At 46.8% G+C, this 15,530-nt stretch overlaps 1 protein-coding gene across 3 annotated transcripts in view; it reads left to right on the forward strand.

The window, feature by feature from the left end:
• Positions 1–15,530, forward strand: part of SLC24A3 (solute carrier family 24 member 3) — a 105,405-nt gene that overhangs the window by 66,239 nt on the left and 23,636 nt on the right. For 2 of the 3 annotated variants that reach the window (XM_074536764.1, XM_074536766.1), the window contains 4 exons: positions 8,231–8,305; positions 12,035–12,060; positions 13,655–13,708; positions 15,290–15,435. In XM_074536764.1, coding sequence (XP_074392865.1) covers positions 8,231–8,305; positions 12,035–12,060; positions 13,655–13,708; positions 15,290–15,435 — 301 coding nt within the window. The remainder of the gene's footprint in view (positions 1–8,230; positions 8,306–12,034; positions 12,061–13,654; positions 13,709–15,289; positions 15,436–15,530) is intronic. The other variant, XM_074536765.1, reaches the window with a different exon arrangement.

Here is a 15,530-nt window from a genome sequence, read left to right on the forward strand (position 1 = left end):
ACTTTCCAGCAAGGCATTGGTTTGAGTGGCCATGTCAGTCTGCACACAGCCCAGCTCTCCTTGGGAGCATTCAGCTCCTGGAACCATATGAGCCCCTCTTCTTCTCCTCACTCCCACCTCCTTCCACAGAGCACGCACAGAATGCCTCTGTCCTGAGCCCTCATCCCCAGGGCTGTTCTTGTCTGGAGCTAAGCAATGACTTAACTACATCTCCTAACATTTAGTGGTTGCTCTTGCCGGTGTGGTGGTGATGGTGTTCCTTCTCCCTCCAGCTCTTGAGGCCTGAGAGAAAAACTTTCACCAGATTCCTGCCTTGGGTCATGCATCCACCCGTAGCAGCTTTCTCCCAGTGGTTTTGATCCCTTCTCCTCTCTCCACTCCTCTGCTCTATGTCTCCTTCTCCTGGCTAATGTTAGCCATGCCAGGCAGGCACCCCTTGAGATGCAGGAGTCTGCTCTGCAGCCAGGGAAATCGTGTTTTCCACTGTTTTCATCTCCTCCTGAGATTTTGGATTGGAGGAATTAAAAAAGCAACAGTGGATGCAGGCTGCCCATGTGTTTGATGGCCAGACAAGAGCCATCCCCTAAAGGCTGGGTTTTATAAACTAGCATCCACACTCTGAAAATCAGAGCTTTCAAATATAGCTTAATCTGGGCCTCTCCAGAAGCAGAACTTCATGTCTGGTGTGTGTTGAGATGTTTGATCAAGGCATGTTTGGAGAGAGTGCTCAAGTTTTCCCCATGGATAGTGAATGCTGCCCATGTGCCTGTGGCAGTGAGCCTTAGAAGCTCCTCCTGCTTTCTTCTTGCAGCCTGTTGAAATATTCTGCATAGCACTCGCACCCAGAGGAGGATATCTTTTATTTCATCCAGGCAGTAGATGCAACTTCTAGGCTGTAGATGGTTTCAGTGTATGGAAATAAGTTAGGAGCTGTTCTCATTCCCCACTTGCCTGTGCAGTGCAGGCTGGTTTTGTCTGCAGCTGTTTCCTCCTATGTCCCCACACCTTGGACACCAGCACTTCTCCTTGCAGGTAGGCAACTGCTAAGGCACATAACCCAGCTGTTGTTTTTTGGCTGCTGTGTCTGCTTTGCTTCCTTCTGGCAAAAGGGGGAATGAGGAGGTCAGGGAACACGTAGGGAGAGTGAAATAGCAGCAGATGCAGCCCTTCAGTCAGTAGTCCAGCAGCATTCACGGGGACACAGGCTGGATAGCGGCGAGGAGGCTGCTGTCTGCCTTGTGATGGATTGCATCGGGCTTTTTCCATGCTTGCAAGCCAGCTGTGTATCGGGAGCTTGACCTTAGCCTGGGGTCCCCTCCAGGCCTTGGTTGAGCTGTCCTGCCTTCTCTCACGCTCATGTTTGTGCTTCCCAAGCCCTCCCCTCCTTCCCCTGCCCTCTCGCCGTCCTTGGCGGCAAGGACGCGGCATTCTCGGAAGCTGTCCTTGCTTCATTCAGCTCTCATTCAGGCCAGCACAAGCAGAGCTTGTTCCCTTTTGGACATTCCCCCATCCAGATTCGTCTTGTTTTCACAGCTCTGCTGGTCTCTCCTCGCCATGCTGTCCTCCCAGCACTGACCCACAGCGTTTTGCAGTGCTGCAGAGGAGGCTGAGAAGTGCTTATGTGCTTAACCATGAGTTGCAAGTCACTCCAGCATTACCATGTCATTTTGAATGTGCATGGCCTGATTTGTTAGTTAGTGTTTAATTGCTCTGATTTTCAGTTGAGTCAAAGTTTCTCTATTTCACCTTTCCCCAGAAACAGACAGGCTTCTCTGGGTGGAGCAGGGGACCGGGAATGCTGGCTTGTGCCACAGATCCTCTTCCAGTTATTGGTTTTGTCATGGGGCATCATTCCTCAGCATACTGGAACCGAAAAGGATGACTGTGACTGTCTGACCTGCCTCCTTCTTTTCCAGTGGGATTCTTTTACTTCAGGAATTAAACTAAATTCAGCAGGCTCTCCTTTGTCCAGGTCACAGAACCCCTGTGCCAGCCGAGGTGCCTCTAGGAATTATCAGCTGCCATGGGTTATGTCAGTGGAAAATACGCCTGTGTTGACCAGGACACTAAACAGAGTTTAATAACCTGGTGGAATGTTTTTTAGTGAAGCAACTGGGACTTCTGTAATCTGTTTTACCCCACTTCTGCCATTCAGCCAGCTTGCATGCCTCTTAATCTTTTAAGCTTTAATTTCACTCACAACTCAGACTGCAGCCATTACTGACTTTTGGCTTTGATTGCATTCATGAGCTTTTTTATTTTCTTCTTCTTGACTGTGGAGAAGTTTTAAAAGGTGAGAGTTGAAATCCTGTTGCTTTTTCTTCATTGGTTTGTGAACATTGGTGGAAAACATGTAAAACTCTGGGGAAGTAGTTTAAGGAGAGCTTAATGCCAGCTGTTGGGACTGTTCATTGCTCTCAGAGCCCAGGACACGTTGGGGTTTGGTGCTGGCAGCGTTTTATAGTGACCATGAGCCTGGTCTTTCACTGCCAGGGCTGTGTTGCAGACATGGGACACACTAATAGGTCAGACTGAAGTGGTGCAGAGGCCAAGGCTGTGGTCCTTGGTACCTAAAGCTGCTGGCATGGCACACACAGTGGTGTGTGAAAGCCCAGGTACAGGGAAAGCAGGGGGGATTGATGGATGATGGCAGAATGCTGTGGAACATCAGGCAGTCTGTAAGGTGCCAAGACTGCAACCAGGACAGAGAGGTGGGGATGGAGTTTCAGGATAGAGAGGTACCATTAATTCAGAGGTGCTGCCCAAGGCAATCAGAAGAGTGGCAAATGGATTCCTATCAGCATCAAACCAAGGTTACTTCCTGATTGTCACAAACACCATCACCATTTTCAGTTAAGTTGTCTCTGTCAAAATTGACACACAGATCAATACCATGAATGTACCATTTGTAGGATATTTCCTCAAATCATTTATAGTGTAAATAAGGGAGATAATAAATTCTGTTTTTTACTTCTGGCAAGAACTGGTCAGTCTGAAGAGACTGGGAGATGTTTACTCTGTGCACGCCTTCCTGTCTACAGCTATCCTTGAATTCTGCTGTGGATCTTGTGGTCCAGCAGAGGCCTTGGGGTCCTGCTGCCTCAGCACTGTGGGAATCTGAACTAAAGAGACATGCTGGTCCAAATAACTCATGGATGATTATAACCACCAGTTGAGCAGGGAAATATTTCTGGCTTTGTCCTGAGGTTTGGAGAGTGTCCACTGTTTCCATTCTGAGAATGTCACATAGACAGATTGCTGCAGCAGTGATGAAAATATCAAGAGAGGCCTAAAAAAGCAAATATTCTTGGGGAAGTAATGAGAATAGATGGAGTTGGTGCACAGTGTGCAGACTGGGAGCCAGAGTGACAACTGAGCTCTGCAGAGAATGGCAAAGCAGAGGTGAAATTAGGGGGCTGGTAATTGGGAGGAGGCTTTCCTCACAGCAGGTCCCTTAGATCATGGCTGCTTTAACTGCCTGAGAAAGAAGGATTAGGCCTGGATTTTTCTTTGGCCTGACCTGTGCTCATATTTGGTGCTTTGCTGAAGCTGGGAGTTGTATTGATCAAAGCCTCCAGCAAGCCCAAATGCTGCACCGTGAGACCCTGAAGCCAAAATTATGGTCTGGAGACTGAGCTGGATGCTTGTAGTGTCCTGGGATATTCAGGCACGGCCATGGGGTATAGAGGGAGTGTCAGTGCAGGACATCCTGCTGTGCTGTCAGTCCCAGCTCAGGGCCCTCTGGCTGATGCTGGCTGCCTGCTGGAAAGCCTGCCTGGCTTTCCTGGGGCTCTGCACAGGAAAGAATGGCTTTCCATGCAGGAGTCTGTCCAAAAGGTTTGCTGTGGCAGAGTGGTTCAGTGTGCCAGGAGGGGATGTGGGATCAGGACTCCGGCTGTGCTGGGAGATGGCACCTCTGGGATCCTGTGGACCTGCTTGCCTGATTTATGGATGTGCTAAAAGTGCCATCAGGAACCCACCACCCTCCAAACATACCAAGTCCTGCTTGTGTCTCCCAGGAAAGGTGCAGAGGCTCCACAATGGCTTGTTGATGACAGCCACAGGTGGATATACAGCCTAATTTAATGTAAAGATGGGTATAAGTAAGGCACTATCACACTTTCCCATTAATCTGTGATGCTTCACTGATACCTTGACCAGTGAGAATGAGCAGGCAGGTGGCAAGGTCCTTGGAATTACCTGAGCTGAGCAAAATAATCTGCTGCAGAGTTTAAAGGCAGAGCTCGTACCCTGATACCTGACATAGAGCCCTTTTTATTTTTGTATAATTTTGAATGCACAAGACATGGATTAACTGCAAACTGTGGCCAGCCTGATTCCTTGAAAATCTATCCCAGACCTCCACCTGAGCTCACTGCTTCCTGTAACAGTGGCCAGCAGTTGGTCATTTCTCTTGCTTTGGCATGAGATCCTGCTGTTTTTAGCACAGCACTGATTTGAAATCTCATTGAGGGTTTGCAGAACAGCAGTGTGAGCAGCACAGCCCTTTCTGGAGGGGACCCCACCAGGCTTCAGAAGGCTCCTCCTCAGCTCTGAGGGCAGCTCCTGCAAGCCAGGAGCAGCATGTGAGGAGGTTCCATGGCACAGCTCACCCAGGGGGCTGACACAGCACTTGTGGGCTAGGGGCTTGTGAGGGATCACAGCGAGCAGCAGCTCTTGAGGCAGCACAGAAAGCCAGATCCCTGCATCTGCTAGGCTGGTGTAAGAGCTTCCCTAATCACCTCTGTGCAGTCCACATCAAAGAGGGGCAGCGTGAGGAATGACCCAGATTCTCTGCTCCTGGATGCCTTTTGATGGTGGTGGATTCACTGCTGGCACGTCTCTGCTGACCTCCATAGACTCTCACAGCTTATCGCTTGCAGGGATTGTCTTTAATCTTTTGACACCCTAGTCCAAGCATTGCTGCCTCTCCACATCAGCAAATTAGCTTATTAGTTCTTAATACCTCAAAATCTAGACCTTCTGTGCCAGAGGGTAACAGAGAAACAAGATTAGGGAGATTGCTTCCAAAGCCTGGCATTTCTAGCAGGGTTAGTAGCTGATCAGCACTTGAGAATGTCAAGCAAAGAGCCGGCCATGAGATGAGGAAAACCCTCAAAACAATTCAGAGTGAAGAAGATCCCTGAAGAACATGGATGGGATTGCATGCTTCCCCTGGAAGTTTAGCAGCCAGAATACTCAGGAGTGCACATGCCTCTGGACATCCTTGCCAGGGAGGGAGCAGCAGCCCCGTTCTGGCACATGTTGCTGCTGTGGGCAGAGCAGGCTGGAAAACAGCCACCAACAGGGTGGCCTCTGGTGATGGGTATCTCTTGGTTGGATTTAGAGCTTCCATGCTCCTAAGGGCAGAGAAACCATTTGGATGAGCAGAAGAGAGAAAGGTCAGTTTTACAGAGGATAAAAGGTGAAGTCCTAGGATGAGGCGTGGGGCATATTGCCCCTGAGGTCCTGGTTGCCCTGAGCCAACTTCTGTGCTACAGGAAGCAGAAGCAGTGTGTGGTTTTAGGGAGATTTTCCCTCTGGTGGCTCTAGATTTTCCCTCTACACATGTGCTAAGTGGAGGAGGTGGTGTGTGCTGCACAGGGCCACGGCTTCAGGAGTTACAAACCTCAAAAATCAAGCTAGAACTGAGAAAATCTTGATTTTTCTGCTCTCCAGCCCATCAAAAAGGGAAGTAAGCATTCTGAGTAGTGAATTTTATATGTGGAATTTTGCAGGGCGAAAGTTTACCTGTGAGAGACCAGGTAGCTATCATGGGTAAGTTTACCCTTAGGAGTGATGCTGTAGCATGCAGGGGAGCAGGCTCAGTATGTCTTGTGTGGAGCATCAGGGGATGCTCTCATTAAAGCCTTGACTTCAGACCTCTTCTTTTCAGCTCAGACACAGACTGAACTGTGTTCAGTCCCCACTAACTGGTCAAGGAACAGCTAAAAGGCATTTGTCTGGAGTTTGGATTTCAGGTACTCAGTTCAAAAGGAGGAAACATCACTGCGCTGACAATCAGTGGCTCTACAGATGCCTGCTTATGCTCAGCTCCCACAGGACCAGCTCGCTGCTCGGTTACAATATGACAGTATTGCTGATTTGAAACTCAAATTTGATCATGTTTTTACCCAAGCTGGTCGCTTTCCTGATTTCTTTTCTGCCTTGCTGATCTGTAGTTTCAGTGGTTTCCAGCATGTTAAAGTTTATGTGGAGTCCTTGGTACATGGTTGCCTTATATGCATGGCTTCCCTGTGTCACATGGATCAAATGGCTGAGAAACTTCAGCTTGGTGACTTGGGCCCCAAAGATATCTGAGATTTAACTGCCCCACAGTTATTGCATCAGGGAGACCCACTCTGATGTCTGTGAAATGTGAGCAGCCTGTACAGGTGCCAGGCATGAGCATGTTCCCCTACAATCCAATCTGGAATCAGCTCAAGGGTTCTTGTGATTCCCACAGGATCTTGGTCTGTCACTTCTGTGCTGTAGGACCCTGATAGAAAGCTGCATTTAGGATCTTATTGTGCTCGTTCAGGTGCCTGAGGAAAATTCCTTGGGAAAATATTATCCTTCAGGATCATTGTAGAATACCAAAGAACAGGAGGAAGACTACCTTGACTCCTCGTAGCCAGGCACCTTGCTTTCACAGGTGTGCTGTGCTGCCTGGTGACACCCCTTAGGCCAGGGACACAGGTTAGGAGACAGAGCCTCTTCCTGTGGGGGCTGTCCTTGGCTTCAGAAAAGTGATTTCTGTGTGCAGATCTGAAGTTACAGCGGTAAAATCCCCACCAGCATGCATCCATGCTGAGGCAAGTGCAGAGGATCTTCAGCAGCATCCTGAAAGCTGAGTGGAATAATGTCCAATCGTTCTATAAACTTGCAAAATTTGCTTAATCAGAATGAAAGGGCATGCTGATGTAAAATGTGAGATTTAATTAAGAATCTCTGAATAGAATTATGAACCCAACTCCATGTTCCTACATTTGGAAATTTTCAACGAAAAGCATCTCCATTTATCTATGTCTGTGTGCCTTGGAATGTATTGTCTGCTTGTAGAAATCTGGTTTGACCCAAGGACTTTAAAAGCCTGCTTTTTTGCTTCATGTAGGAGTTTCTAACATGTAAATGGTTGCACGAAGAGGCTTTACACTAGGCATAAATGACATCAATTTCTTAGAAAACCATGCTACCAAGAGACTGTAGAGATTTTTCAGGTATAATGATCAGTATCTTTTTACAGCATTTTTTTCATTAGCAGTTTTGGAAAATTCCAATATTGTAAGAATTATTTTGAAGAGAAATTTGGGAAACTATTTTTGCTGACACAGAAATAGAACTGAAAATGATGTTACTGTTCATGTGACTGAATTCATGCACAAGTATGACTGGAGGGTACAGTCAGAAAATTAATGTATATGTTCAGATCCAAATCAGTGAAAATGAACCATCTCCCATCTTCCTCCTTCAGCTATACACCTTTGAAGGATGTGATCCAGAGTGTTTGAAATGCACTCCAGGACTGGGAAATACAGATTTGAGGAGAAGCTTCTACTGAGGGGACTTCATAGAGCTGCAAAAAATAGAATCATATTGAAGATGTTACCTCCACATGAATGATTTTAATCTGTCCTTTTGAATACTATTAATGAAATTAAAGATAAACTCACTATTCAGTGGTATTTTCTTCTAAGATCTGAGTTGCAGGCTTGTGCAGCCTACAGTGAGAATTCTTCCTCATTTCTGTGGCTTTGGAAGGTGACAAGTGACATGAACTGCACAGTGATTCCTTTTTATTCTCCACTGCATCCAAATTCCTGGGTTTTGTTTGTAACACTTTGCTGGTGTGTTGACTGGAGTGTTTGTCCCAAAACCTGTGTAGGTGCACACAGAGCTGTAGTGATGCTCATCAGTGTGGTCGTGCTGGTAAAACCTGAGCTTTACTTTGCTGTAAAGCAGCAGCCCTCACAGATTGTGTGGGGACACACAGCTTGTTGTGGGGGACAGCTGAGTCCACAGGTTCTTGAAATGTGGCAGTTCCTGCCTGTCTCCCTTGCAGCTGTCCCTCCTGCAGCCACAGAAAGTGTTTCCTGTCTTAGGCCTCTTCCTCGAGTTCCCAGCATGTGTGGGGACATCTCCCCACACAGGTGGCACTGGGCATGCCCTGCTGGTGTGGCAGTCGTGCTGCAGAGCCTGGCTGACACCCTGTCTTTGCCTCTTTCCCCAGGTTGTTGCGCTGTCATCATGGAGTCTCTTGAGAGATTCGATCTACTACACGCTGTCTGTTGTTGCACTCATCGTGGTAAGTTGGTGAAGGTTTTGGGTGCCCATGTCTGCTGTTTGTGAAGGTTTTCCATCTGTGGGAGCCCATGTTTGCTGCCACCTCTGAAGGTGGCATAACAGTCATGTAGCTGAGATCCCAGCTCAAACATTCATGGGGATTTCTGCTTGTGGAAAGCTGCTCGTGGTCTCCCTGGCTCTGCTGGGAAGCTTGGCCTGAGGGCAGGAGGTGGAGGAGTGTCATGGTGGCGCTGTGCAGACATGGGGAGCAGAGCTAAACCCATGTTCTGAGCCCCCAGGCAGCCCTGCAGTGGGAGGGTCAGTGCTCTCCTGGCTCCCATGACTTCCTGAAATGCATGTCACTCACCTGTAAGGAGGCAGCACTTGTGCCCAGAGGAGAGAGATCCTGAGCAGCTACTGCAAAACCTTCAGGTTAGTTTTTCCACACATAATAGGGAAATGCAGTGCATGCTGACAGCAAGTCCTCAAGCAAAATCTACACTTTCAGCAGTTCTAAGTGCCTATCTCAATTTTCATCAAGCTCAGAAAATGCTCCAAATCTCTCAGAATTGGGCTATCCTTTGAAAAAAATTTGGCGCAAGAGTTAAATAAAGGCACTGCTATCATTTTAGCATTACCTTTGCAACCAGTACCAAGCAGTGCCAGGAAATGTAAAAATTGAATTTTCAGTTGCATCTTTTTTCCCCCCACCCTAGCCTACTACCCTAGATTCCCTAAGACAGGAAGAGAGTGATTTTGGGAGGTTAACTTCCATATGTCAGCAAGAAGGGGACTTTAGAGTCAGAAGAGGGTTGCTTGCAGTCTGGGTTACTTTGGTTGGTGTGTTTCAACAAGGGGTTTTGGTTTGTTTCCTGCTGAACAGGCCTGTGTTTCCAGATGTACTCTGTAGCTGCAAAGGCCTCTCTTTGCCTTGTCCCAAACAGGGGATCTTTCTCAACCTGTTTGTACTTTTATTTCCTGTACTTCAAGGTCAGCCTTTTTGTACCTGGTAAAAAATAACTTTTCTACATAATTACTAGCAATGAGCTGCAAAACAAAAAGCTTTTTTTTTGTTGGTTTTGTTTTGACAGCTTGACAGTAACCTCTTAGAAGACACTTCAGTGCTTTGCATGCAGGGATAATTTTTCCATATGAGGGCATTGAGACTTCTCTGCAGCTGGAATAGAGTAATCAGTCTTAAAGAATTATATTGTTTTTAGGAGTTTGTTCTCATGGTGTTTTAAACAACAGCCTGTGGTGCTGTGTTAAAAGTTGCACTCCACTGGTATCTTTAGTAATCATAAATACACCTGAGGGGAAATAAATATATTCCTTCCAATGCTGAGATACGGCAACTTTAAAAAGCTTGATACTGTGCTGGGAAAATCAATATGACTTTGTCTTTATTTGCACTAGAAAAGGAAGTATTTCTTACAATGCTCTTGTAAGAAATAGAGCAGTATAGACTCACCTGTTTGCTGCTCCAAGCCATTTAGTGAACTCTGAACCACAGAGGTTAGAAGTAGATATAAACCACATTTACTGTACTTAATTCATCTTGATTCAGCCCTATGATTTTATTTACTTTATAATAGTATTACTTGTCTTCTAGTAGTTTGGTAAAATTTGCTCCTTGTTCTCTTGAAAGGAAAAAGATGCATGTGCATCTTAACTTGAAGGGACATGGTCAGAGTCATTAGAGGCAAAATTGAGATGGGTGTTATTTTTAGTCACAGAAGTCGGTGCACACGCTTTCACCTCCCATCACACCAAAACATTGTAACCTAAAACAGGCCCTGTCAGATTAGATCACAGTGACTGGGAACTGTAATTTACAACGCTTTGTGGTCATGTTTTCTTCCAGTAACCAGTGTAACTCTTGCCTCCTGCTGGCTGTCACATAGGAGTTGCTATTTACGGCTGTGTGGCCAAGGGGAAGTGTTCACTGTGCTTTCAGGGCCTCGTTCCTTTTCCCTCCTGTTTACCTGGGGCACAGCCATGGATCTGTAATCCCTGGTGTGGTCACACGTTTCCCTGCTGGTGCTTTGGAAGGGCCAAATGGACCACAGCCTATCATGGGGCCATGAGGGCTGCATGTGATTCCAGCTTCAGCCTCCTGTGGATGCACTGGCACCGTGGTGTGACCGTGCTCACAGGGGTCCGAGGATGAGGGAAGAGATGAGGATCTGACTCCATGTTTCAGAAGGCTTGATTTATTATTTTATGATATATGCTATATTAAAACTATACTAAAAGAATGGAAGAAAGGATTTTATCAGAAGGCTACTTAAGAATAGAAAAAGAAGGAATGAATAACAAAGGTTTGTGTCTTGGACAAACAGTCCGAGCCAGCTGGGCTGTGATTGGCCATTAATTAGAAACAACCACATGAGACCAATCACAGATGCACCTGTTGCATTCCACAGCAGCAGATAACCATTGTTTACATTTTGTTTCTGAGGCCTCTCAGCTTCTCAGGAGGAGAAATCCTAAGGAAAGGATTTTTCATAAAAGATGCCTGTGACACCGCAGGGCCTTCTGCAGCCATCCCGCTGTGATGGGAGCAGGACTGGAGGCACAGGGAATGGCAGGGCTGGCAGGGCACGGCAAGGGGAAGGGCCTGGTCACAGAGCTTGGCAGCCACTGCCCCTGTGAGCCTTCAGGCATTGCCAGTGTGGGCCCTTCAGCCGCTGCCAGTGTGGGCCCTTCCCTCACCCCTTGCCATGGTGCTGCTGCTTCCTTCACAACTCTCACCATGGCGTTGGTTCTCCCTTGACACCTCTCACCTAGGTGCTGTTCCTTCCCTCATGCCCCTTCGCCATGGCACTTGTCCTTCCCTCACACCCCTTCCCTCACACCCCTCAGCATGGCGCTGGTCCTTTTCTCACACCCCTTCACCATGGCTCTGGTCCTTCCCTCACACCCCTTCCCTCACACCCCTCGGCATGGCGCTGGTCCTTTCCTCACACTCCTCAGTATGGCACTTGTCCTTCCCTCACGCCCCTTCCCTCACACCCCTCACCATGGCATTTGTCCTTCCCTTACACTCCTTCCCTTACACCCCTTCCCTCATGACCCTTCGCCATGGCTCTGGTCCTTCTCTCACACCCCTTCCCTCACAACCCTCAGGATGGCGCTGGTCCTTCCCTCACACCCCTTTCTTCATGACCCTTCGCCATTGCTCTGGTCCTTCTTTCACACCCCTCAGCATGGTGCTTCTCCTTCCATCAGGGAGGAGGTGCATCCCCAGCACTCTGTCCATCGGCAGTTTGCCAAAGGGGCTGTCAGTAGCTGCAGTCAGCTGGGGTGATGGTCACCCTGAGCTGATGGGAACAACACCCTGGGCCCAGCAGGACATGGCAGCAGCTGCAGAGCTTGCTGTGGATCTGCTGGTGGGTCACTTGGCATCCAGCTGGGAGCTGGCAGGGAAGAGGCCATGTCCAGTGAGAGAGCCAGGTGGGTCAGAGGAGTGCAGCCCTGTCTCTGGCTCACCACTGCTTTCCCTCTAACTGCTGCACAAGGACCCAGTGCCATTTGGGAAAGGGGAACCTGCCAGCCTTGACTAGCTGAGACAAACTATGGGTTAAGAAGTTCAAAGGCTTGGCAGGAGGGCAGTGCCAAAATACACCCGAGCTTGATGCCATTGCCACGAGCCCTGGCTTGCTTTACTCTGTTCCCTGCCTCAGGTGATGCGCTGTTTTCAACTGTTGTTTTGTGTATAACATGCTATTTTTAAATCTTTTCTCCACAGTTTATTTATGATGAAAGAGTTTCCTGGTAAGTGAATCCCTTTTCATTTTTTCTGGTTATACCACAAAAGCTGTCATAATTAGTGTTTATGAGGAGGAGAAAGCTGAAAAGTTCTGCAGGGCAGCTATTTGCTGCTGTATGAGAAACATAAGCACAAGATGGGCCAGAGTAACTATTTTTTTGAGCTAGAGAAGAAAGCCCAGGAGAATCAGACTGTTTCTGGTACAGGGGCTGCAGTCAGTGCCCTCTGCATGCCCTGCAGCAGTCTGGGGATGACAGTGTGCTCAGCAGAGCTGTGGGTGTGCAAGAAGGAGCCACCCAAGCAGTCGTAAATAAGTGTATAGTTGGATTTTTCATAATTTAGTGAATGGCCAGTTAAAAGAAGTAATAAAAAAAATGCTATTAATGTGTTAAAGAACAGTGCATTCAGTATGATAGTCTAGGAGGGCTGCAGATACTTTTCAGTTGCTTTGGTCTCATGGTTTTGTTTCTGGCACATCGCAGAGGTGATGTGGTGACATCTGGAGGTGACAGTGGAGGTGACAGCTTTGGCTTTGGTGTCACTCCCAGCTGGTGTCATTTGGATTACAAGCACTAGGGAGCGTCAGGCTGCTTGGGCTGGTGTTTTCCCTCACTGGCTCTTGCCCATTTCAGAGGCAGGTTTCAAACACCCATTCTTGGCAATGGCCTGGTTTTCTTTGTTGATTTTTTGTGTGTTTCTTTTTAACTGGCCAGTTGTATTTAGCTGTGGTCTAAAAAAACCCCAAAACACATAACACAGAAGCTGAGTGTTGAATCTTAAGAAGCAGGCAATGAGACATTGATATAGTCAGTGCAATATCTCAAGAACCTTGTGGAGAAAATGTTCCATGAGTTTAGCATACAGTAGTTTGATAATGATGATCTCCACAAGGACTAGCAGTTTGCCATGGGGAACTAAGCAGAATGCAGCATTTTGGACAGTAAAAAAGATCACCTAGAAACAAGCTCTAAAAACCATATTGTAATTTGTTTTCATAGAAATTTCATTATTCCATTAGTTTGACATGGAAACAGCAGAGGGAAAAAGCTTGTCTGTATGTAATCAGCAGTTTGAACTGCTGCCTGCTGCGTTCTCAGCACTCATGCAGCAGCAGTAGCAGCAGAGCAGCTGCCCCTTGCTCAGGTTGTCTCAGCACAATTGGTTTTAAAAAGCCCAGCATCCTGCTCAGATTGTCTCAGCACAATTGGCTTTACAAAGCCCAGCATCCTGCTCTACACTCCTGCAGGCAGAGCAGGGTGGCTGCTTCCCTCCCTTGGCCGCATCCCATGGTCATTGTCCTTATGGAAGTGTTGGTGGTCCTTGGGTGTGCAATTTGCTCACTGAACTCCTGGGTTTTTTCTCTTTTCTTAGCTGACAGGTCAGTTTGGCCAAGTAAAGTCACAGAAGTCAAGAAAACAAAGACGGATGCGTGAGCCATTTCTTTGTGCATCCCTTTTTTATAGAGGAATGTTAGAGCAGCCCAGAAGGGTCAAGCCTTTCTGCACACTTGTGGCATGTCAGAAACATGAGGGAATGGCTGAACTGGGGCTGCTGATGCCATGCCCTGCTCTGATGTGTTTGTGTTGCTCTTGTTTCCAGGTGGGAGTCCTTAGTCTTAGTGCTGATGTATGTCATCTACATCTTTATAATGAAGTAAGTCAAATGTACCCTCAGCTTATCTAAATTTGAAGGTTCCTTGCTCTCCTTGCCTCACCTAGCCCTTACAACAAGAAGAAGAAACAGCCTCCAGTTCTATTAGGGAAACTTACTGGCTATTAGGGAAAAATTTCTGCACCAAAAGGGTTGTCAGGTGCAGGAACAGGCTGCCCAGGCCAGTGGTGGAATCACTATCCCTGAAGGGGTTTAAAAGATGTGCAAATATGGTGCTTAGGGACATGGCTTAGTGGTGGGCTTGGCAGTGCTGAATCAACATTGGACTGGATGATTATGGAGGTTTTTTCCAACCTAAACTATCCTGTGAATCTGTGCTTTATGGATCTCATCCTGTGTGAACTAACCAAGGCTAACAGCAAACCTGTGGCAGAGCAGAGACCTGGATCCATCCTCAAGTCCCACCAAAACAGTCTCTTCTGACTTCACTTGAGCATCCCTACTCAGAAATAAGCAGGAGTGAGATTCCAGTCTGCTTTTCATGGGTGCAAAGCTCTGCAGCAGTTTTTGCTTGCCTGGAGATCTGTTAATAAACTACAACGCAGTCAGCAGTGATTTTCTGAGCATATTCACACATCTGGCCTGTGTGACTTCTTCCACACAAGTTCTTGCTAGTAAAACTGATCTGTTCTGCTGTTTTGTTCACCTCCTCCTGTCTTGTTTTCAAAAGACAGTGGAAAGGAAACCCAGATTCAAACTGGAACATTCAACAAAACCTTCCAGCTGCCAAACACACCAGTGGTCTTGTCTCCACAAGTAAGACTGGAGATTTGTTTTGAAATGATGAATAGAGTAATATTGTGAGAGCAATTCTCAGTGAGAACAGCAAAACACTCAGGCTGGCTGAAGGGAACACAAGTCAGAATTCATCTATTAATTAGAAATTTTGACATGGAAGGTAGCTTTTTACTCTTGGAACAATTAACTGACCAGCAAGACAGTTGTAATGTGTGCAATTTTTTTTTTCTAAAAACAATGTTGTGTTGTGAACAGGCTTTTTAGACCTGTTTGGATATAGCTTGAAAGGTTGTCAGCCTAGTTAGGGACCTCTGCCAGGTGTTTATAGGGGTCTGCCCTTGCCTTTGAGTGTCATGGGGAGAGCCTTGGCTCATATTTGTGTCAGCTCCCAGATGCCCCAAGAAGCAAGGGTTATTCCCCACCCCTGCCAAAGTTGAGATGAATTTAGCATAAGGTGTTGTGTTTCTGGGTTGAGTCCTCCCAGTAAAATAATGCTGATACTCAGGTGTGATTGTGTGATTAAAAAAATATATTTGGATGATGGCAAGCAAAGATTACTCATGTTACAGGATATTCATCACACCTAACACATAAACATGCATGTCATTCAAGATCCATGGCTTCTATCTTTCATAGCATTCTGGGTATAGAGAGATTGTTTGATGTGCAGTTTAGCTGGAGCTCTGGGATCCTTCTTAAATCCAGAGGAGTTTACTTCCCTCCGTTAACTATATTGCACAGGATACAAGGCTAGAAAAAGAAGACTTTCCTAGAATTCCTTTTCAAGAATTAAAGGTACATCCTGAGTTTGTTTCCTTTGTGCAGGTACAACTCAACCATACATCACTTCTTTGAGAGGAAGACAAAAAACTCAGCAAATATGGTGAATGGTTTAGCAAGTAACACAGAGATGGATGACAACAGCAACTGTGATGCCACAGTGGTGTTACTAAAGAAAGGTAACTGTTCCAGTAAGTCACCCTGTCACTTGCATCATTCTGGGTGTTCTCTCCTCACTGCTCACACAGTGGGAACTGCTGCTCTTTTGTAAGCCATGAAACAGGAG

Source organism: Zonotrichia albicollis, chromosome 3, assembly GCF_047830755.1.
Source record: "Zonotrichia albicollis isolate bZonAlb1 chromosome 3, bZonAlb1.hap1, whole genome shotgun sequence".
Classification (NCBI taxonomy): Eukaryota; Metazoa; Chordata; class Aves; order Passeriformes; family Passerellidae; genus Zonotrichia; species Zonotrichia albicollis.